This window comes from Cyprinodon variegatus, unplaced genomic scaffold, assembly GCF_000732505.1.
Source record: "Cyprinodon variegatus isolate N-32 unplaced genomic scaffold, C_variegatus-1.0 Scaffold68, whole genome shotgun sequence".
Lineage (NCBI taxonomy): Eukaryota > Metazoa > Chordata > Actinopteri > Cyprinodontiformes > Cyprinodontidae > Cyprinodon > Cyprinodon variegatus.
This window is the reverse complement of record NW_015150521.1, coordinates 1,482,990-1,506,609: the sequence shown is the minus strand read 5'-3', so window position 1 is coordinate 1,506,609 and position 23,620 is coordinate 1,482,990. Positions and strand designations below refer to the sequence as shown.

Sequence of the window (23,620 nt, the reverse complement as noted above, 5' to 3'; positions counted from 1 at the left end):
GGAAGGAAGGAAGGAAGGAAGGAAGGAAGGAAGGAAGGAAGGAAGGAAGGAAGGAAGGAATCTTTGACAAAAGAATATGTGACTTGCTTCAATTTCAAGAAATAATGTTTGCTAAAAGGAATAAACCATTTCTTTTTGGGAATGCAGGGCAGTATTTTGCTAAATCCAACTGGCCCAGAGCATCTTAGCAGACGTAAAATATTGTGGATCGTAATATATTGTGGATGTTCCTTCATGCTTTGAGTTTTATTGCCTCTATTACTGGGGTCTTAGAATGATGGAAACTGTATGAGTTTAAAGATAATATAATTGACCTCAGCCACCCAGCTTTAGAAGAGAAGGGTACAAAGATCTAACATCATTATGCAAGTTAACCATAGAAAGCTTTTAAAGGCTGCTGGCCATATAGTGTTCATTGTTATACAAAGTTAGGCGTTAAGAGGCAGTGCCCTGCATGTTTTAGATGTCTGCCTTGTTTCTCCCACTTTACTGAAATGGGAGTTTGAGCAGGCCATTCAGCCAAGTTGATAGGTTGTGTTCGAGTGGAGACACAACTCTTCAGAACTGGCTCAATTTATAAAAGATTAAAATGCCATAAAGAACTTACATATATTACTAAGGTGTTTCCAGGAAGCTGAAAAATATTGTGGTCCATTTTTTTCAAAAGCTCCTCCAAATTTCTTCTGAACTAAAACCAAGATATGGTTCTCATTCTGCACCAAGGCCTGCTGTTTTTCAATATTCTATGATCATGACTATTCTAAACATATTCAACAGTCAAGGAATTTAGGCCTGTGATTATTACTGCATCATATTTTGTTTTGAAATAACTTCAGGAGGGCTTGTGCAATGCGGGGATGAATAAATCACCATCGTGATGTGGTTGGATCCCAAGAGCAACGCTATGAAAGACAGAAGAGCAGGATGTCTTTGTGTTTGATATCCAGCATAAAATCTCATTGCGACACAAGTTTGTTTTAAGCATTCTCACCATGAGCAGAGAGAAGGCAACATATAATGGAAGTAAGAAAGAGCCAGGAATCTGAATCTGATTGGGGTCACGCAGACAGTGTCTGTCTGGATGTTGGAGCTGTAAACTTTATCACACCCACCATGCAATCACATAAAGCGGATAGTTAAGAGTGATCCTCGGTTATGGATTAAAGATTAAAGACAGCTTACAGAGTTTAATGTGAGCACATTACTTTTATGTTTATCGCCCTGCTTTTAGCCACTTTTTATTTGGGTTCAGGCTCTGACTGGTGTGCTTTTATGTCTATTCATTGCAAAGCAGGTTTCAAGGCCAGAATATCAGTAAAAGTCAGTGCGTATGAAAGCATTTTAAATAGTTTGGGTAACTATGTGGCGGCTCAACAAAAACATCTAGTGTATCAGCATCCTGATAAGAATATGTTTAAAACGACAAAATTAGCTATAACATTACGGCATCATGAAAAAGCTACCTATTAATGAGATCACACAATTTTGACATCCATATTTGCAGCAGTGACTGTGATTTAACAGTTTATACAGTGTTTTATCACACAAACCACCCTTGTCTCTGTCTTCTGGTTCAGCCTAAGATGTGATAGAGCTATCTTATTCTCATGTGTTGCTAGAGCAGATGCCAAATGCTGCACGAGGGCACCTGGCAGGGTGTCAGCAGCAGGCTTTATTACAGAGTGTGGTTGCAACTGCTTTTTGGAAATTGCAGAGCTGTTATGAGTGTTGTTTCTCCTACCTCTACCTCTCAAACTCTGCTGCCAACGTAGGAAAACAAAACACTTGGTCAACTCAATGTCCAGCACTGCTGCCATTCAGGTGTGATGTGGACTGGAACAAGTCAGATGCAGCAGATGGGGAGAGAGTGGGAAGGCATTCAGAGCAGTGACAGTTACAGGATTGATAGGTTGGGAGTAAATGTAAGGCAGTGGGGAGGAAAATGTGTAGGGGGAGGGGGGGGTGCATGATGAGTTTATGATTCATTTTATTGACTGGCAACCACACTGCACTGATTGTGGTAATCGGTTTTCCTTGGAAGCAGAGGAGACTAGGGACTTGGATGAGAGACTTCATTGAGTTTTATTTTAAAGGCCAGCAGCTGGCTGGCGCATTGAGCTCTGAGAGATTGTTTATTTCCAGAGTGGGTTTGTGTATTTGCATGTTTATTTATATATAGTCAATTCAGCAAGTGAGCTGCAAATTAGAAAAATGAGATGTGATTGTTTGGCTGCAGCACCGATGCAACTGAGTTGTGTTTGGCATAGGCAGATGAGTCAGCCTACTTGGCAACAAGTGCTGAGAGAAGTTAAGGCGATGCAGATTTGTAAAGAGTAAAAGATATGGAAGCTGCTGAACACGGATGAAGAAATTATGGGATGACGAGTGGAAATAAAAGAGACTGAGATTACAATTAGTTATTCTTTTTTTCTATCCTTCAGAGTCTCTTTGATTCCTATTGCATTCTTATTATTCCAGTCTTTCTCTGCTCTGAACATCTTATCCATTGCCCTTTTCCTAGCCGTGTCCCTTCTCTTTGGTGATGTGTTTCCTCAGATGTAAAGCATTCAGTGTCACGGTCAGCTCTTTCTCATATCTCACAACTTGGTTCTAACATTTGCCCCTTCAGCCTGGTGCTCATGAAAGTTATAATAGACTTGCCGTCATGCTCATAAAGTAAGGATCTGCAGATTTATGATCTCATTTAACTCTGGCTTTGCAGCAGCCAGTTCCTGGGTCTGGCTAATGAAACGCCAGAGGAAGTCTATTTGCAAGTCGACAGCGATACCAGCGGCATGAATGTCTAATTGGATAATCTCTCTGAACTTTGGTAGTCAGCAACAGAACAGGGATTTTTACATTTTTCTCTATAATTATTTCTCAGGTGAGGACCGAGCAGAAAAGCTGGATTTCTCAATGTTTTCTCAAAGATTTTAAAAAGGAAATGGACAAAATTGTCACAATACAGATAGTCATTTTGAAATTAGATCTGTCTTTCAGGAATGTAAAATAAACAGAGGAAAGATGCTGCATATCTGTTTATCCCCATTCAGCTGGAATTCACCTTAAATCGTCACTCAGCTTTTTAGCTTGGTATCATTTAAATTAAGCAGGCGAAATCTGAGCTATTTTTCTCCTCACTGCCAGTTGGTGCTTTTCTGTCTATGAGCATATCAGTAACTCTTGCTTTACTCAGTTTCCTCTTGGGAGCTTGAGGTTAGTGCATGCCTGCAGCTGATGGTGAGGCTTCACACAACCAGCGAGTCTAATTTAGGGTCCAAAAAGGGAATCCCAAGGCAGAAATCTTTAGGTGCAATTTTAATTTCAGTGAGTAAACAGCATTGATTTATTTTTGTGTGTGATTTTTGAGTTGTTTTCATTCCTTTGTGTCTTATTTAATGAGCTTTTGCACAGACTGTCTCAGATCTGCTGCTTAGATATTCTTTGCCATCTCTCATAGCTAATGGGTGAATTTCTGGGACGTTGAACTAAACGCCTACTCTCTGCTCAAATTGTTGTCTTTTTCATGGACGAGGAGATTAAGCACCAAACCTGAAGTGCTCCAGTTAGCCACTGTTTACAACATGACAACATGATTATAGACAGCAACGGGTTGCATAGCATCACTGTATCCAACATTTGGTTTGAACACATTACTTGTGCTCCAGTTTATTCTGGATATTTAAAAACAATACTTTTAGCATCAATGAATATTGGAAATTAGTTTTACAGCATTAATGAGGTATGTTGCTGGCTGTAGGGAGCATGAATCTCCTAAATGAACAAATGCCAATGAGCCATTCATTGTAACAAAGAGAGGACTTAATCAAATTTACATAAACACAATGCAAGAGTTGGAAAAACAAGTTCATTTGTATCCTAGGAAATCTCTTGCTTATAAGATCTGATATAGATATCTCTTTGCGCCCAGGCACAAAGCATATAAGGACATTTGCATTTGAGAATTACCTCTTCCATCCTGCTTTCTAACTGTGATGAGAATGAGAAAGTTGGAGTAGAATGGATAGGTGGGTGGTAATGAAATTGGAAGTGATTCAAATAGGCTCTTAATTTCAGCCTGGCTTTATGAAATATTAATGATGAAGGGGAAAGATGAGTTGCAGTGAAATCTCGCTTACTCAGGGGGAGTGGAGCAAAAGTTTGAATACTTTTCCAAGTAGTAGAAAATTATAATTTAAAAATAAATGCTTTCTTTGATGTTTATTTAACTAAAAACACATATAAACAGACAAAATAAGTGGTCCCCCTTGTATGATCAAAGAAAATCTAACTGCGGTAACAGAAATAACTTTAAACTGATTAAAGCAGAGACAGTAATTTTCAGCTCCTTCCAAAGATGCTCAATTGTATTTAGGACAGGGCTCAAAGAAGGCCACTTGAGAATGCTCCAATGTTTTCCTCTTAGACATTCTTGGGTGTCTTTAGCTGTGTGTTTTGGGTCATCTTCCTGTTGCAGCATCAACTGGGACTGAGATCAAGCTTTCTAACAACAGCACATTTCTCTCTAAAATTCCTTGACAGTCTTGTGATTTCATCATTTCCTGCAGATATTCAAGACAACCTGTGCCAGATGAAGAAAAGCAACCGCAGAGCATAATGTCACAATATCACAACTGCAATCTTTCCTTGATGCTTCATCTTTTCTGTGAACATAGAACTGATGTGTTTAGGTAAAACATTAGAATTTTGCTTCATCTGTCATAAGACATTTTCCCAGAAGCTTTGTGGCATGTCAATACCTAGCTTGGCAAGTTTTTTTATGACTTGTTTTCATCAATGCTGTCTTCCTTGGCTGTTTCCTGTTAAGCCCACTTGGGCTAAAACAGCGATGCTGGTGTGATCTCACACTAATGTTCATTGAGCTTAAAGTTCATCGTTTCAGAAGTTTTTCAGGGTTCTTTTTTTTACCATTTATATTATTTATTCTTTTGATTTGACGTAAATTTTCCTCCTCCGACCACATCCAGGAAGATTGGCTATAGATCTTAAATTTTTTTAAAGGAAAAGTCCGGTCAGCAAGGAATAACCAATGGGTCATTATTTATACCTAAAACTAATATGTTTGTTGTGATTTATGAATTTAGCGTTAATCAGTTAAAAAATAAAAACAATATTTTTCGTTGCGATCACTGAGTATGGGAACGGCTATTTTTGCCCAAATATAGTAATACCTCACTCCTGACATCTTCCGGCATTGACGTCACGGTGCGGTAAGCTTAGCGCCATTCTTCCCGCTTTACAAGCAAAATCAATGGGAACTACTTAACACATCTGCAACCAACAACAATTATTTAAGATTTCAAGAGGACTTTACAATTTAAATTCACAAGAGCTATAGATAAACTGACAATGCCCACGTGCATTGCAGTTGGATGTTGTAATACATCGGGTAAAAGTGAAAAAAAACCCAGTTATTTTACCTTTACGATTTATGATCCACCACGGGTCCATGGTTGGATTGCCAACTTGAAGAGGGAGGATTTGCCATCAAACTTCTAGCCAGAGAAAAAACACATCATTAATCCGTTACTCTCTGCTTTGCATAGTACACTGTTTGTCACCATCATGGATAAAAGCGCATTGTGACAAACACCAGATACAGCATTGGGACTTGCTCAACGGCTGATACCGCACTTTGATGTCACAAACCAGTTGGTCGCAGTAGTGCTCTTTGACAAACATGGTGTCTCTGGTAAAGCACATTCAAATGAAATTACTCTCAATTAAAACCACTTATCATATGTTGAAAAGTATGCATTAATTTCCTACTTAAAGTACTTTCAGAAGTTTGTATTCTGAATGTGACCTGACTTTTCCTTTAATAGTTTGGGTGACTGTAGTCACTGGAAAATTTAGCTTCTTGGAAAGGGTTTTATAGCTATTACCTCTAACACAATCGTCTATCATTTTCTCTCTAATCTCCTGAGACAACTCTTCCCTTTGTTTCCTCTGGTCCATATTGATTGTGGTTCACACCATGTCACCAGACAGCACACTGACTACCTGTAGCCTTATATATAGGCACACTCTTACTGATTGCAGGATTGTAGACAACTGTGATGCTAATTATGGACACTCTTTGATTTAACATGGTCCTTTGGTCACATTAATTTCATAATTTTCCGGGGGTACCATCATTGTTGTCCAGGCCTGTTAGATCACTGTTCTTTTTCTTTTTTTTTTATAAGTGTGTTGAAGCATGGTTGGAAAGCAATAGTTGATTTTCCTTTGTTCATTTTGGTAGAAATTGCATTTATTTTTGTTAAATTCAAGTTATTTCTGTGACCACTTTTTGCCTTTTCTTTTGTTCTTTTTTTTTCTTTCTTTAATTTATATTTCACATTTATAAAGCAAAGCCATTGTAACACAAACATTAGCTCCTTCCCTGGACAAAAGATTAAAAAGGGACACAGGCTTCTACGTCCTTTCCGACTACTGAAAATGAATATTAGAATTGCCAGCCCCCTCATTTGGCTATAGGAATATTTTATTGAATGCTTCAAATATTTACAGATTAAGTTGCGTGAATGGTTTCCAGAGTTTCAGTATGACTAACCCCCACCTGTTAACTCTACAGGATACAGTCAATAATGATAGGCCATTGTGCTTTCCGTTTCTCACAGTCAGCAGTGCAGGAACAGTAGTCTAGCAGCCAATATGGGCATACTGCAGAACTGCAATGAAAAGCACAGTGGTGGGCTGTGAGGGCTTTCAAGGCCTTCACTGCTGGCCTAAAATCCATCAGAAACACTAACCTACATTCACAACCTAAACTTTATTTTTTTTCTTTCCAACTGTTTTAATTTATTCTTTAATCCATTCTCTTAATTTTGTAGTGTTTCTCTTGGCTGCGCTGCTTCCATTAGATTAATGGGGTTGCTATATTTTTTTGTCCAATCAGATTTCAGCCTCTGTCTATTGCAATGTTGATCAAATCTGTCCAGGGCCTTCCGAATCAGCAATGCTGGCTGATCTTACCTTAACATCAGATTTGCCCCACTGGGCTAGCGAGCAGGCCCACCACTACATCAGCATTTTCTGTCCCCTGATTGGTCAGTTAGAGCTAAATTATTAAAGCCAACTTAAGCTAGCAACAAACTGCATTTTAGATTGACTTTTGCCCAAAGATTTTTTGGCCTCAATGGCTGATACTAAATGGGGATCCTTAGACGTCCTGCACAAAGACAGAAGGATGGAATTTGTTTACAAATAATCAGCATCTCTGCTCAGTGTGATATATATTATTTTCATGCTGTATGCACTATTTTGTCTGATAATTGATGTATATTGAATCTGAATAGCTACCGATGATGTAAATATTACACAGCTGTGGTTATAAAGTAGAGGATTGTAGTTGTCTTAACTGGGCTTGTTGCTTAATCGACTTCTGTAGTCACCCTCACACTAATCTTCCTCTCGATTATCTCTGCTTATTACATTTCATAGTTGAATACTATTGGGGGTTTCTGTTATTAAAATGCAAAAGGAATGATATTAACCCCTTGACACCAACATTGCAAATTGTCTTTATATTTTGATATCAAGGTATAAGAAGTAGATAAAGTTGAGGGGTGTCCACAGAAGACCATATGCACATAGAGGCGTTTACTAACAAATAAACAAATGGTTGTTAAAGTAACTGTGATTTCATCTGCATCTCTTTATGTATGAATTACTCCTCAAACAGTATTTGATGCAAACTAATACAATCAGCATATTTACTACATCTGCTTTTTTTTAAATATCACAGAATAAAACAAGATTTGTGACAAAAACACATCTTTCAGCATAATTCTCATTTTTCTTTGGTGTCTAAAGAAAGTGTTTATTTATTTTGGCAAACATTTTAACATTTATCTCATTAGCTGAAAAAATTATCCAGATGATTTCTTTTTAATGTAACCTAAAAAGTTTATCTTGACCTAAAACTCCTGCAGTACTTTTTGTTATTACACATACAAAAAGAGTAAAATACCTACGTTTTATTTGCATCATGTTAATACATATCTTTGTCTGCAAAAATTAATTTTAGTTTACTCTTAATAGCAGCACTTATGTCAGTTTTTTTCTTGGCTTTCATACTGAAAACTCTGAGTTTTGAGTCAAACAGTTTGCTGGGCTTAAATATGACCACCACTTCACAGCTCTTACCCTTTTTTAATTTGTTTCTCAGACCCAACAAATGTGGAGAGACAAATTTGTCTGTAGCTGGAAATCTGACAGATTGGATATGATGTGGTAAGGGAATCAAGTACAGAAAAAGACGTTGTACCTCATCCCCTAGACAATAACTGAATGTAATAGACCATCAGACCTGGTGGAAATAAATTGGGTGAGATTCAGTTTTTCTGTATTGTTACACTTCAGCTTTTGCTGATTTAGACCTCTGTTTTCCTCTCCATGCAACATTCTATTGTTTGCCACAAAGAAGAGAAAATAAGTAGGACTGGGATTGATGGGAATGAATAAATCTTCCGAGGTCATTGACGGGTCTGACTGAACGATAACAGAAAAATTTGCATCAATATTGAAAATGTTGCCTCGGTCATTTACCCTTTGAACCAAAAGTCCCACAATGAGTCATTTTCATGGAGTTAGACATTCAGTCCCAGTTTAAAAAATCACTTGCATATATTGGTAATGTGCTATGAATGATATTTTACCCCTGTTTAATAAAAACAGGAAACATTCATCTAAAAATGTCATAAGTGTACTAAGTATGGACTAAATATAATGATGTTAATAGTGTATGAAAACCAGTCTGTGTAAACCACCACTGCATGGTTCCAAGAAGCAAAAGGTAAGTCCAAAATCTGTAAACATGGCTCATGTTGTCAGGTTGAGTGGTTTGAAGATGACCCAAATGCAGAGACTGAAGCTGAGGTGGTTCTTGCAAATTTAATATCAAATAGGTAGCAACAGAAGCAAAAAAGACCAAAATACAGAAAACGTTACGGAAAACTCACATGAAGGGCAAAGAAATTATGATGAGAAACCAGAAAACAGTGACTGAACAGGAGGTGTATACATGGGAGACAGAAACAAAGACCAGGCAGAAGGTAAAGGCAGGAATTACACAGTGTGACAGTCAGAAAACTCGCTTGCAGGGTGGTTGATGCTTTAAACTCTGATCACTAACACACTAAAGTGTTTTGTTCCCCCAAAAGACTTTAACCTGAACCTCCAAATCCCAGTCCTGCTTTGAGAGAGAAAAATCTGAGTGTCCCTGAACCACAGAATGTTTTTTTTTGTTTCACTTATTTCAATGGGTTTTTAATTTCACTGCAAAAACGTGTTGTGCTTTTTCTTATTACGTTTATCTATAAACTGTGTCCTGGGGACTAAATTTACTGTGAATGAACAATTGGCAAAGCCAAGCCTGTATGCCAGTGAGAGTGTACCTGTGACCGCAATGCACTACTTTTGATTAGATTAGTCTGAAAGAGACATCCATCCTTTTAGTCCCAGCCCTCTTTCCCTGGTAAGGGGCTGCATTATTGATCTTGAACGGCTCCATTTCCTTTCTCTGTCCGAACTTATTAGATGTTCAACCTTTAACCAGCCCAGCTTGATCCCTCGTTCTCATTCTCTCTCTTCACAGTTCCCTTTTTGGCTGTCTTCCGTAGTTTTGTGTTTTTCCTAACCATTTGTCCATTTTCTGCCAAACTGCTTATCATATCTTGATCAACACACAAATACCATTTCTCTCTTGTCCTCTTTATAACTCTATTAGGGCTAGGTCTTCTCCTCTGGTATTTTACTACCGTGAGCACCACCTCTGTCCAATCTCTTTAATCAAGTCCTCTCTCTATTTCTCACAACTAAGATTTTATTACAACTGAATTTAAGTAGTCAGGAGGAGTGCACTGCTTTTCATTTTCAGAAATAGTAGTGTTTTTTTATTTTGCAAAGAAATAATGCATCAGAAAGGTTATAGGATCTACCAGTTTAGTTGGTGACAGATTGAGCACAACTAGCATATCAAAAGTGTTCTTCCCCTCTCAAGATTTCTACAACACTTTCAAGTACTGGATAAATGTATTGCCTCGGAAATATTTTATAACACTGAAACACTTTTTAGAGTGCTGTTGATTAATGCTGGCAGAAAAAAAAAAACATCTTGTCTGCTCTTCTACATTTGAAAAGCCTGGCAGTGTAGATAAACAAAATAAATAAAGTAAGACAGAAGCAACTTTTTTTCCTACTTGGTCACACATTTCTATCTGTGTTTCTACAGGCTCTCTACCCCAGCCCAGAGGAAGGCTGGCAAATCTACAGCTCAGCACAGGACGCAGATGGGAAATGTATCTGCACCGTGGTCGCACCAGCCCAGAACATGTGTAATCGCGACCCACGCAGCAGGCAGCTCCGCCAGCTCATGGAGAAGGTGACAGCTGTCAATAACACGCACAATCCAAGACTCCACTGTTGCCCACATAGACACAACAACACAAACAGATACTTTGTGCTTAGCGTCTGACGCCGTCTGTCACATGCAGGCTGCTGAATTGTGCCACCTCCTTCAGCTCATCGCTAATCAGTCAGAAGTAATATGATTTTCAGTTTTAAGTATCAAAGTGAGAGATGGATTAAGAACTCCTCTAAGACACATTGCCTTTCAAGTGTTCTCATGCCATTTGAACATCATTTCAATTACAACCTGAATTACAAGCCCCTTTGAAAAATATCCACTTGAATGTTACACTGTTTTGTGATACACAGTGAATATTAGTGCGTGTCATGGACAGTGTTCTGAGATGACAAAGATGTTCAAAGCCAATATAAAAACTCCTTAATAGTGGGGTAGAATTACACCTTCTGTAGGTGAAATCTATAATCTAAATAGTTTGTTTTCTGAAGGCTGCATTAGATTTTATCAAGAGATATCAGCCTGAAAGAAGAGGAATATATATGTGCATCACATTACTAGATGTTTACTTCTAGACAAAGAGAAAACTATGTATTATATGTTTGTTTATGCATCTGCTCATTGAACCTTTTAGTCACTAAAGCTTCAAGCATACAAACACACACTGCAAAATTTCCAAGCTCAGGAGGCTTACTGACCTACAGAGGAGTGTATGCAAATGTTACATCCTGTTAGAACTCCACTTATTCATGGCAGACAGTTCTAGCCATGAACTGATGCTTGTTGAGTCTCCAGATCTGGAGGCCATACACCTACATCTTTTTCTTCTTTACAAGTTAAGTAATATAAGCCTTAGAGACACAGATAAATACAATGGAACTGAATGGTAAGATATGATTCACTTTGCTGCCAGAAGCAGATATTTTGAACAATTTCAACCGGTGCTGCTGTAAAAAGGAGGCTCCACCTAGTATTTTAAAGCAGATAGAAAAGGGGGGGGGGATGGATTGACATTGATATGGTCTTTTGAGAAAAGACAGATGCAAACAAAGATACTGGAAAAGATTCTCAGAGCTCACTGATGAATCAGTGAGATGCCTGCATCCACCTTCATTCATTCTCTATGAAGTTTGCCTCTTCCCCTCTGACAGTATCTGTGTCCTGATGTTTAAAGCATGTTTACAGAGACAAAATTCGCTCTCCCACATGCTTCACTACATGAATATTCTAACAGGGGAAAAAAGCATATCTTGGCACAGAGACAGAATGAATTGTTGCAGCTTGTGATAGCATTAGAAAGATTTTGTGAAATCTTAAGCAAGTAGAGCACAGAAATACGACAGCGTTGATTATGAAAGAGTTATCAAGTTCATACACACCTTTCACAGGAGACTTTTATTATATCTTGTGTTGTTTTGTTAATGCAATTATATAATTACTGTCATATAATTATATAATAGTTTGCATATACTTTAGATTAAAGGAACCTTTTCAGCATAACAACCATAACCATTTATTAAACATACTTAGTCTGCCTTCTTGTAATAAAAGGAGTGTAAAAAAATGGACTGATTAATGGTCTGATGTAGTATTCTAATCCTAAATGTCATGTTTTCATTTGCTGTTGAAGGAAAATTATTATAAATAATGGAAATAAAGGGTTGAAAACACCCTGTGTGTAATTAATCTACATAATGTGTTTTATTTAGTGAAGTAAATAACTGAAATTAATTATGTTTCATAATATTTATTTAATATGAACATACATTTTGTTCATGTTTTTATTGGGTTTATGGAAATATGGATTAGGATCATTGTTATTAGATTGTTTAATGACTTTAAAACTTTGTAGATAATGTACTAAAATCAAAGGCACCATGATGTAGACTTACTGTAATGCACCCCTCAGAAAACTCTATCATAAACATTAAAGCCAGCTTTTAGAAAAAGTCACAGCAAAAATAGAATATTATATGCTCTATGATGTATTATTTATCACTGTATTGCATTTTGTTATTAGGGTGTTTTCATTACTGTGTGTCTGCATGCTTTCTGTACTCACTGTTGCCTGAAGCAGGCTTAATGAGGACACCCAGGGTCAGCACTATTTCAGCTTCACCGGAATAAAAGCTGCAAAATATAAAGCTCTGTGTGAGTCTGCTTGTATGTGTGGTCCCAAAAGAGCAGCGCCCACCAAGACATCCTCATTTGAACCCAGAGCATGAGGGGGAATTGTTTGAGTCCAGATTCACAACTGACATCAGGAGCCAAAGCTATGTTAGCGATGTCAAAACTGCCCTCTGTTCAAAGAATGTAAAGTAGGTTTTTACAGAATTTTTATTCAGCTCTCTCTTAGCCAGATAAAGAGCCTGACCCTGACGGATGACAGCGAGGCAATAGTCGCCGCAAATCTTTGAACATCTCCTCCCCTTCTGACCTCACTGTCTGTCTGGCTGAATTGAGATGAAATCAGATTAAATATGAGGCAGAAATATGGTTAGACATACTCACAAACAAGCCTGATGCAGAATGAGTCATAACACTGGGCATGAAGCAGACACACCTGCGACTGTAAATCTGGGACACTGATGATGAGGATTGTCTTTTATTAAATAAAAAGAGGATGCAGGAGTACCAAATGTTAATGCATCAAGTTGACAAAGAAATTGTTTAGACTTTGGCTGCTGGAAGATTTTATTCCTTAATATCCCCCTGCTTATTCCTTGTGTTCCAGTTCAGGAAAATAAAAAGTTTAATTGCTAAATATTTTGTGACCAAATACTCCTCTGCTAGTTCACGACGTGCGTGGGAGTAACACAGGGTGAGGGAAACTGTGGGCTGAGCATGAAGCATCGAGTAGGCTGTCATGGATCAGGCAGGCAAGGAAGTGTGGTGCAAAACAGACTTTCATGCCAAGCTGCAACCTTTCAATATTGGGTCTGGTTTTTTTTTTCCTTCATTTCATTTTGAATTTTTCTGCCGCCATCTTTATGGGTTTGCACCTGTTTAAGTGGGCTGCTGAACATATGCACATACAAGTCTCCTATATGCATGACAACCCTTAATGTTTGGACGAATTCTGGTATGCTTTGTGCAATCTACAGGAGATGAGGGGGTGTGTGCTAGGCAGTAGGCTGATTATGCAGCAGCATAGTGAGCTGTCAGAGGATGAGTAAGCTCAGTGCTTAACAAAACTTTAACTAAGTGCCAAACTAAATTGTCTAAGAACAGTAAATGCCTACTTAGCAGAGTTTCCTTCGCAGTGAGGTGTTTTCACATATTATTTGGATGAACCCATTAACCGGTGCACACTCCACTGTACTGGATGTCTACTAACTTTGTTTAATGAGTAGGTATAAACTCACTGAAGAGAGCATAGTCATGTACTCACCCCTTAGGAACACAAAAATAATGTATTAATCTTCAAATAAAGGAGCGCATGAAGAGCATTTGTTGTGATAGTGTTTACTTAGTTCCTTTAAAGCCTGAAGATAACTTTTGCAACAGACAAATAGGCAGATATAAACATTTTTGCTTCAGCCTCCATCAACTTACCAGCTTCTCTGCTCTTTTGCACACTTGTTCTTGGAATTATCTTTTTTTCTTTTCTTAGTACACTTGGACTAAAAAATTGCTCATTTGATTGGCCGTATGACTTGTTTACCTATTGTGTGTATGCACAATATCATACATACAGTCACGTGATCTTGTGAAGATAAATGTACAAAATGCTTATGTTTTCAAACAAATCGACCAAAGTCAAACTGGATTAAATATAATCAGACAAATCAGATTTTGACTTTAAAAGATCCGATTAATATGTTTGTGAGATCAGGCTGACACAGTTCTGTGGCAACAAGTTATGCTTATAAGGCATCCTCTCAAATCTCAAAAATAACAATTTAATATGAAGTATAATTTTATGGTAAAAAGGGTGACTGTTGTTGAAAGGATTTTAGGAGTTACAAAACCAGGATGATGTCCAAACTTTCAGGTAGAATGTAGTAATCATGCATTATTTGAATAAATAGGTAATGAACTGCACTTTCAAACAGTCACATTGGTTATTGTTTCCTAATTAATGTCAACAATGTCTGCTGTAAGGAGGTCATACTACATGAAATTTAGGTATTTGAAGTTTGGTATTTCTGGTAAACTTGTACAGTAGCTAGGTGTTACTTTTATTTTTGTTTACTTCCATTGGCAGTCCAGTTGGTGGCAGTGTAAAGTATGTACGTATAAAAAATAATCTAGTTTATATGCATGTATGCTATCAATTGGACATAAGTGATCAGTAGTGTTTATTGATTGCAATAAATGTCTCACACTGATAAGAATTGTGATTAATCATGACAATAAATAGAGTTGTTACTTATATGGAGTTTATCCTCCATGTTTTTTAAGTATAATTAAAATACTTAATCTGAATGGTGTAAAGAAGTATATTGCTTGGTGATGGATATTTTTTTTTATTTTTAGGAGTATAATCTGTGTTTTACTGAGCTGTGACTGTTTACATTATTGTGGTTTGCAGAATATTCTATTTCCAAACAGAGATTAGAATACGTTTTTAAAAAACATTTTATGTGCACTCTTATCATTAATCCAAGAAACACAACAGAATAAAATACTAAAAAAATTAGTAAACACTATCATCTTCATGACTTATTGTTTTTGCTTTGCAGGTTCAGAATATTAGCCAATCAATGGAGGTGCTAGACCTGAGAACCTACAGAGATCTCCAGTATGTAAGGAACACTGAGAGTCTGATGAAAGTTGTTGATGGAAAGTTGAAGGTGGCCTCTGAAAATCCCCGAAGCCTCAATCCAAAGGGCTTTCAGGTAATCAGCTTGGTGTTACTCTCTGTTCAAAGAATTGTATGTACTATAGATCATTTGAATAGAATTTATATACAATGCATTTATTTTTTTAGTTCTTCACAGACAGTTAAATTCTATATGACTCCTGGTGGACTGGCATATAAACATTGGTAGTGATATTCTGTTGGAGTACTTTACATGATTTATTGGGTCACCCCGCTAAGGTTGACTAATCTACTGTGCTTCATGAGCTTCACATGTTACCGATGATTAAAGCTGTGAACCAAGAAGGGCATCAGTTTTTTTTTTTCTGTCTAACTCACTGGACATCTCATTCACTTTTCTATACCCATCCTTTCTTTCTAATCTCTGTAGGAAACTTCCCAGCATCTGTGGTTTATATATTTTCACATTTGTTTGAATTTCTCATTCAAAGATTCAGGCTTAGCTGGCTTAGCATTATCAGCAAGCCCTTATATTTTTCTATCAGCAGACTGCCTTGCTCAGTAGCATTGTTATATTTTTATAACCTTACAGATATTAGATGGGCCATAAAATTGTGTGATTAAAAGATGCTCTGATAAACACTAAGTGCATTTTGCCACTGGGTTGGTGCCTCAGCAAAGAGGCAAGCATGAATATCTGTTTAGCTTTCAGTATGCTTTCTGAAAGCTATTCCAACAAAGAAAGGGAAAATGTTTATGAAATTAGTCAGTTCATCAGAAAAGCTCGAGATTACTTTGTAGACAGAAAACCAAAGCATTTGTCTGAATGCAAATCTAACGTTTCCATTCTTAAAAGGCAAAAAAAAATTGACGGATTTTGATCGAAGCCAGTTGGCTGATAAATGTGCGCAGTTTAAAGTTGCCAATGGTGGAGCGAGGGAGATTAACGAGAGTGAATTTTCTCAGCTTGAAAAAGTGAAAATTAGATTTATGATGTGGCGCCACAAGGCTGAGAGCTGCTCCATCACCAGATTTACGATAAACCCTAACAAGAAGGAAACAGCCCCTCCTGTGGTGGCCACACTTTATTGATAGACTTTTTTTCCCTCTTAAGCTATCCACCTTCACGACATTCAGCTGGACTCTGTTGCTGCTTCTTGCACCCCTGTTTAAAGCAAAGGTGTTTGCTCTTACTTCTAAACTCATTAAAATCCAAATATGCCGCTATTGGTGCATGCTAACACACTAAGGTCAACCTTAATCAGATGGCAGTAAGACATTTTGTTTAGATAGTTTTTTTATATATTAAAAGAAATACCTAATAATTGGATTTCCAATTAAATAAGTAAATCAGTATTTTTCAGTTATTAAAAATTCCTCTTCAAATAAAATACTTTAAAATAAATTCAGCCATTGCATTTACATAAATACATTAGGGGATTTAGAGAGTGTGTTGGTGTATTGCATCATTGGAGACTAAGTGACAGGTTGAATTAGAACAGAGCGGAATATGAAAACGGAAATGACAGAAATTGTCAGCAATATCCATTAATCTAATAAGAAGTTGTCTAACGGGGTGAAAAAGCACCAGCTGTCAAGCGAGCAATTACCCGGCCCTGGGACCCAAATATTGATCAATATGACTAATGTCTAGCATTAAGGCGACCAAAGGGGAGGTTGAAAGAATAACCCGTAGTCAGGATTACATAACAGATATTTGCATTAAATAAATCATAAATTTGTTCATCTTTTATGCCTGTTTAGTTATTTTAGGGTTGAAAAGGGTTACAGTATGTCCAAATTCAAAAAGTTTATTAAAAAGAGACAGGATGCACCCAACCCATCAGCAAGACAGAAGACACAGGAAACGCAACACAGACAATCTATCCCCCAAATTTTTTATAACCGTATAAGATTTAGCTTTATTGTACTTTTAATTTTTCCATCATGTTCTTCTGACAATAAAAACAATATTTCCAAGTTGCCCAGAAAGAATCTGGATTTGCAGGTGTTAATCCGACCTAGGGTTCTTGAGATTAGGGTGATGGCCAGGAGAGTTTTCAAGCATATTACAAAATCTGAAAGCTAAAATACCACTGAGAACAAGTAAAAAGGCTCGATTGCTACAATACCAATAAAGTGTTTTTCACAGATTATTGAAAAGGAATAACTGACACATTTTTTTAATGAATAAAACCATCTAACCATCCAATTTTCAGAAAAAAATCATTTAAAACATAATTTGCATGTTGTTTATATAATTCTATTTTTTTTTTTTTTCATCCTTGAAAGAGGTTCAGTGTAGTCAGATTAGGTTGTTATAAAGATTAAAATGATGTACATTTTAAATCTCCAATTCCGTTCCAACATTATCTGCTTGTATTGGGTTAAAAAAAATTCAATAATTAGATATTTATTAGTATAGTCTAATGCTCATCCTTCCTCAGAAATTTAAATGTTACACACATTTTCCCTCCACATTTCCCTATGCCATGTTTTTTTAGGAGTTGAAAGACAAGGTGAACCAACTGCTTCCCCTGCTCCCTGTGCTGGAACAGTACAAGACAGATGCTAAAATGATCCTGCGTCTTCGAGAGGAGGTGAGAAACCTTTCTTTGGTGCTTATGGCCATCCAGGAGGAGATGGGGGCCTACGACTATGAGGAGCTGCGGCAGAGAGTCCTGTTGCTGGAGACCCGACTGCACTCCTGCATGCAGAAACTAGGTATGAAACATGTGGGCTCGATGGCAGGGGACTTTTCCTACATATTTTCAATGATATTTTGTTTGGTATATAAAGAAAGTAGCTGTTCCCCAAATCACAAGTTCTTACCTCATTATTGCTAGATTATTTTATCATTGGTTGGAAAAGCCATTTTCTCATAACCAGTATATTATTTCTTTTTGAGAAATATATATTTTTTTTGTCTCACAAAGTAATAAAAGTTTAAAATTTGTAGTGCATTAGAGGACCAAGGAAGCTATTATAGACAGCAGTCTTGTTAATAAAACAATAGAATAGAATAGAACAGAATAGAATAGAATAGAATAGAATAGAATAGAATAGAATAGAATAGAATAGAATAGAATAGAATAGAAAGTTTGCTGCTGACAGTAAACTGGTTTGCTTTGCACATTAAGTATCACATACCCCCTACCTCTTTATATCTTTCATTAAATTTAGGGACCTCTGAAAATGTTTGTAGTGATATATACATATAAAAACTTCACCAGAATATAATACACCTTAAAATAAGTTTTAAATCATACACTGACATGTTAAGGTTTTTTTTATAACATTTTATGGTTATAAATAAAGATGAATTTATTCAAACCAATTTTCTTAAGAATTATGCAGTTTATCTTTGGCAACTGAGTAACTAAAAAAATGTAACTTAATAGAGCGAAAGAAAGATATTTTTAAAAAACGCAATTGTGAAAGTTTAAAATTAAGGAAGAGCAACAACAAAATTATAAGAAACATTAATTTTTACCTACTATAACAGGACAAAAAAATGTCTCGATATTTCAATGAAAAGTTTTAGCTTCCGTAAGTGTGAAAGTAGTATTTTTAAAAGCAGTCTTTCAGTCTTGAGGCTATTTGCATCTGGCATGCTGCCAACAATTTCTCTTATCTCAGACCTCCAATAATCAACCTTGGCAGAGGGCGGGGGGGTTGGATTTGGTGTTCTGAGAGTTACTATATTGATTGTTTTCTCATGTAACAAATTAAACTATAGTGATTCTACACACAACAAAAGAAAACTATTGATAAAGAGGAATTCAGCTCATTGGTCTTTCATTATGGCAAATATATTAAGCAACAACTAATTACCTTGAACTTAGACTTAGACTCAACTTTATTTATCCCTTGGGATTACTCCTGCAGGGACATTATGGTTCCAGTCGCTTACATAGGGTACAAAGAGTAAAAGCAGGATGCCATTTTCTGTGCTATGATTTCATTTATCGCCTATTAAAAAACAGGTAAAAAGATCGAGGCCTGCCAAACTTAAAAGGAACTTGAATACTATTTTTTTTTTTTTACATCACTTGTCCAGAGGCATGTATTTTATGTCCTTCTCTTTTTTGATTTGCAGGCTGTGGAAAGCTCACTGGTGTCAGCAATCCCATTACAGTGCGTGCATCTGGATCAAGATTCGGCTCCTGGATGACAGACACCATGATACCCAGCTCAGACAACAGAGTGAGTATTTCAGATCCTCTCTAGTTTGAGGCTCAAGAAGCAAATAATGATATAACCAAGAGCTCTAACAAAATCATCTAAACTCTTTGAGCTACTCAGTATAAAAAATAAAAAAAAAACACATCCACCCAGCGGAGCTGTCACTGTTAGTCAGTGAGTGATTGATCATTTTGTCCAAGTTGCACTTCTCATGAATACCACAATATGACAGACACAAAGAGAATTGCGAATTCGTAGCAGAGTCACTGATGAATTGCATCTATTTCCCTCTTGCCTGTCGTCCTCATTCATTACACACTGCAGCTGATTAATCACTCCATCATCAGAGGGGAAAAAAACAAAGAGCTGTTTGGGCTAAAGTTTTCTAAATTCACTTAAGTAATTATCAGAGGGTTGCTCTGCACTCAAACAGAACAGCCATGGGTTTTTAAACCTGAGATTTCATGTTAGGAGTATGCGAGTAGAGAGAGTGGAAAGAAATTGAACTATTAGCTATTTCTAGTACCTAACAGAAGCTGAGAAACTTTTATAGAGTGTATTATGTTGGCCTCTCTACAAATTGAATCACAAGAGGATAAATGGATGTTAGAAAAGGGCCTTATCAATGTTCTGAATGTTCTGATTATGTTTATGTTTAATCTTGTTTGCTGAGATTATGTTTCTCTTCCTACGAACTGAGTCGCCTCTTGCTCCATTAAGCGGCAGATACGTCAATATCACAGCAATTGTTACACTCTTATGTGAAAATCTTGCTTTGCAGGCAAATATATAAAAGCTATAAAGATAGTTAGAACGTGCCAGAGTTTTGGCCTGGCTCAGCCTCTTTCTCTTGCTCAGCTCAAGGGACTCATTCAGTAAGCATAGAAGAAACCAAGCTTAATGGTTTATAATAAACCTTGCTCCATAATTCATTTGCTGTAACACTCCAACACAGCTTATTCCCATTCCCCTCTCCTTTTCTGCAGAGTAAAAAGAGGTTATTCTGCACATATGAAAGCGCAATTAGACAAAGAAGAAAGAATCAGAGAAAACAATGAAAAGAGCTGCATCTTTCTAAAGGTGTCCTAGTTACATTGTGAACAAAATAAATATTTAATCCAGTAATAGCTTAATTAAATCATTCAAATGCTAAATTGTTTCTCCCTTCTGAGTGAATTAAAAGGGTGATGCAGCCACAGAAGCACAATGTCAGTGGAGGGATCTGCTGAGGGAGCTCGGGGAAAAAGAATAGAGTTGCTAAATGGATTGATTTTCTGTAAATGTGGACTGGAAAGGGCAGAGTGCGCAAGCAGTGGTTCCCTGCAAAGCACAGGCAACATCTCCCCCCTCAAACAGGAGAGATCGATAGATTTGAACACACACATTTCTGCATGCATGAAAAAAATACACTTACACCCAAACAAGTAGATTCACCACACACACACACTAATTCTTACTTTGCCCACGGCATTGCCTTAGGCTGTAATGAAACATCAAAGAGTTCCTGCAGATAGCTGCATCAGGTAAAACACACCAATAATCTCTGATAACCCTTGGATGTTTATATTAAGGTGTTTTAACTCAGTAGCTCCTCAGAATGTAATGCTTTTGTTCAAAGATTTCTTCTTTTTTTTGGACAGGTTTGGTCAATGGATGGATACTTCAAGGGGAGGCGTGTCCTAGAATACCGAACAATGAGCGATTTCATGAAGGGGCAGAACTTTGTGCAGCACCTGCTGCCCCATCCTTGGGCTGGCACTGGGCATGTGGTCTATAATGGCTCATTGTACTACAACAAATACCAGAGCAACATAATTATCAAATACCACTTCCGGTCTAGAAGTGTGCTTGTGCAACGCAGCCTAAGTGGAGCTGGCTACAACAACACCTTTCCTTACTCCTGGGGGGGCTCCTCTGATATTGACCTGATGGCGGACGAGAATGGTCTCTGGGCTGTTTACACCACCATACCCAATGCGGGGAACATCGTCATTAGCCGCCTGGAGCCAATGAGTTTGGAGGTCCTGCAAACCTGGGACACAGGCTTCCCAAAACGCAGTGCTGGAGAGTCTTTTATGATCTGTGGCACACTCTATGTCACAAACTCTCACCTTGCCGGTGCTAAAATCTACTTTGCTTACTACACCAACACATCAAGCTATGAGTACACAGATATCCCCTTCCACAATCAGTACTCTCACATCTCCATGATGGACTATAACCCTAGGGAGAGGGTCCTGTACACCTGGAACAACGGACACCAGGTGCTCTATAATGTCACACTTTTCCAAGTCATTAAGACTTCTGGAGACTGAGGGCTCAAATAAATGACCCACTCAAAAAAAAAAATGCTGTGATCATTGTTCTATGAGGACAAAGGAGCAAGTTAGAGATGGGTACTGTCTGGGGAAGGTATAGGATGGAGGTTTTAAGCTGTGGGCATACGCCTTGGGTGTTTTTTAAGAATTTAAATCTTCATAGAGTGCTATTATTCACATTCAAAAAATGTCCAACAACTGGGTTTGTAAAGACCTAATGACTGAGCGCTTCTCTTCTTTTCTTTATGTGATGAGTAAGCATGGTTCTTTTTATCTGTGATGACAAATAAACATCCACTTTAACATTAATGATGTGGTATTTTCTTAGTTGCCCTGTGTCAAAACAGCCCTGAAACTTTAAAGATCCGAATAAACAAGGTGACCAATTTAAAATGTGGAAAAACTACAATTAACAACTAGCAATTGTTTTTTATTTTCTAATTCTTGTCATATTCGGTGTTATGTAAATATTGGCTCTTGGAACACTGATAAAAATCATATGAAATTGTCAAAACAAAAAGGCAATTAGTAAAGAATGGAAGGAGAAAGTGCAATAGGATAGAATGAAGATTAGGGCACAACAAAAAAATATACGGGAAGGAGGGAGGATATAAGAAAGTATAAACACACAGTTTAGACAAAAACAGTGATCAATTTCCATACTTTTCCAGCCAGTGTAAGAATTTTGAAAGCTAAAATATGTTTTTCATTTTGCGAATAGATGTATTATTTTTAATGCCAAAGGAAACACGAAGGGAAATAATCTCTAGACACCCATAAACCATAACAACAACATTGCATCCATGTTAAAAAGCCATGACAAAGCTTCTGAGAATTCTAGGCCATAAAAAGTGATATGTCACCGACACAAATGTGGTCAAATTTAACAGCAACAGCCACCACTTAGATCTCATTTCACCAAGGTGAACTGAAAGTGAAAGCTGAACATGTGGTAAAAGGTGCAGGTGGCGGTGTGATGGACTGAGAAGAACACTGGGAGTTAAGAGGCAGAATGTAAATTGTGTTTACAGCTGAGCTGAGAAATTACACATTGCACTTAGTGTTCCTTGTCAAGCTCCAATCGGCTTTAATCTTGTTAGGCTCATACTTTTATTCCCTAGAGCTCTTTACAGAGAATGTTCAAACACAAGGCATGCACGGTGGGACAATGTTGGCATTAAAGTATAAACCGCCGACCTTTCATTGCAGGATTTTCATTATTTACTACTTTGATATATCTGAAGAAATATCCGTATTTTCTGCTGTAAATAAAAGAGCAGACATCATGTCCGCTGTGCTGTTATTTTATTACTTTTATGTTTCAAGCCTGTGAGGATGCAGCCATTTATTACAGAGGCCATAGTGGACCACAAAGACATAAATGTCATAGGAGGTCCCACTTTTCTTGTCCTTTGTAACCATGGTGATACTTTTCATCCTGGTTGACCTTTATTTCAGTAAGGGTTATTCTGTGGGGAAACTCAAATACATTACACACCCTAATGGTTGACATTTAAGGTATGACAAAGCAAGGGGATAAAGAGCAGTCAGCAATCAAAAAATTTTAAAGTTCTACTTAATTAGGTGTTTTTTCATGGTGCTAATCTATTAAAATAGCCAACTTCCTGATTTAGGATCCCTGTAAGAAACACCCAACTTTTTTCTTTTAATAATTTGATAAAATGCTGTCAGATGCAGAGTCCATCACATTTTCCTCAGTGAAATTTAAAAGAACTAAAGGGCAGTTTCAAATGATTTATCATCTAAACCACAGCAGACTGCAGCAAAACTTTAGTTCAATTAAGTGAGCATGGGAAGAATGTGGAGGTGAAGAACTCCATTTTAACTGGAAGGAGACTTCAGCATTACCTGGCTCAAAAGGCAGTTGGCATCTGTATAAACTAATCTTATAAAAATGTTGAAGAAAGAAATAGATATAAGACATTCCTGATGGGTAAAACT

At 37.3% G+C, this 23,620-nt stretch overlaps 1 protein-coding gene across 2 annotated transcripts in view; it reads left to right on the top strand.

The window, feature by feature from the left end:
- olfm2 (olfactomedin 2) overlaps positions 1-22,033 on the top strand; it is a 52,420-nt gene extending 30,387 nt beyond the window's left edge. The window contains exons 2-6 of one of the 2 annotated variants that reach the window (XM_015372119.1): positions 10,259-10,408; positions 15,076-15,231; positions 17,660-17,879; positions 19,255-19,361; positions 20,981-22,033. In XM_015372119.1, the coding sequence (XP_015227605.1) occupies positions 10,259-10,408; positions 15,076-15,231; positions 17,660-17,879; positions 19,255-19,361; positions 20,981-21,655 (1,308 nt within the window). In that variant the 3' untranslated portion in view covers positions 21,656-22,033. The remainder of the gene's footprint in view (positions 1-10,258; positions 10,409-15,075; positions 15,232-17,659; positions 17,880-19,254; positions 19,362-20,980) is intronic. The other variant, XM_015372120.1, reaches the window with a different exon arrangement.
- Positions 22,034-23,620: the final 1,587 nt, after the last annotated feature.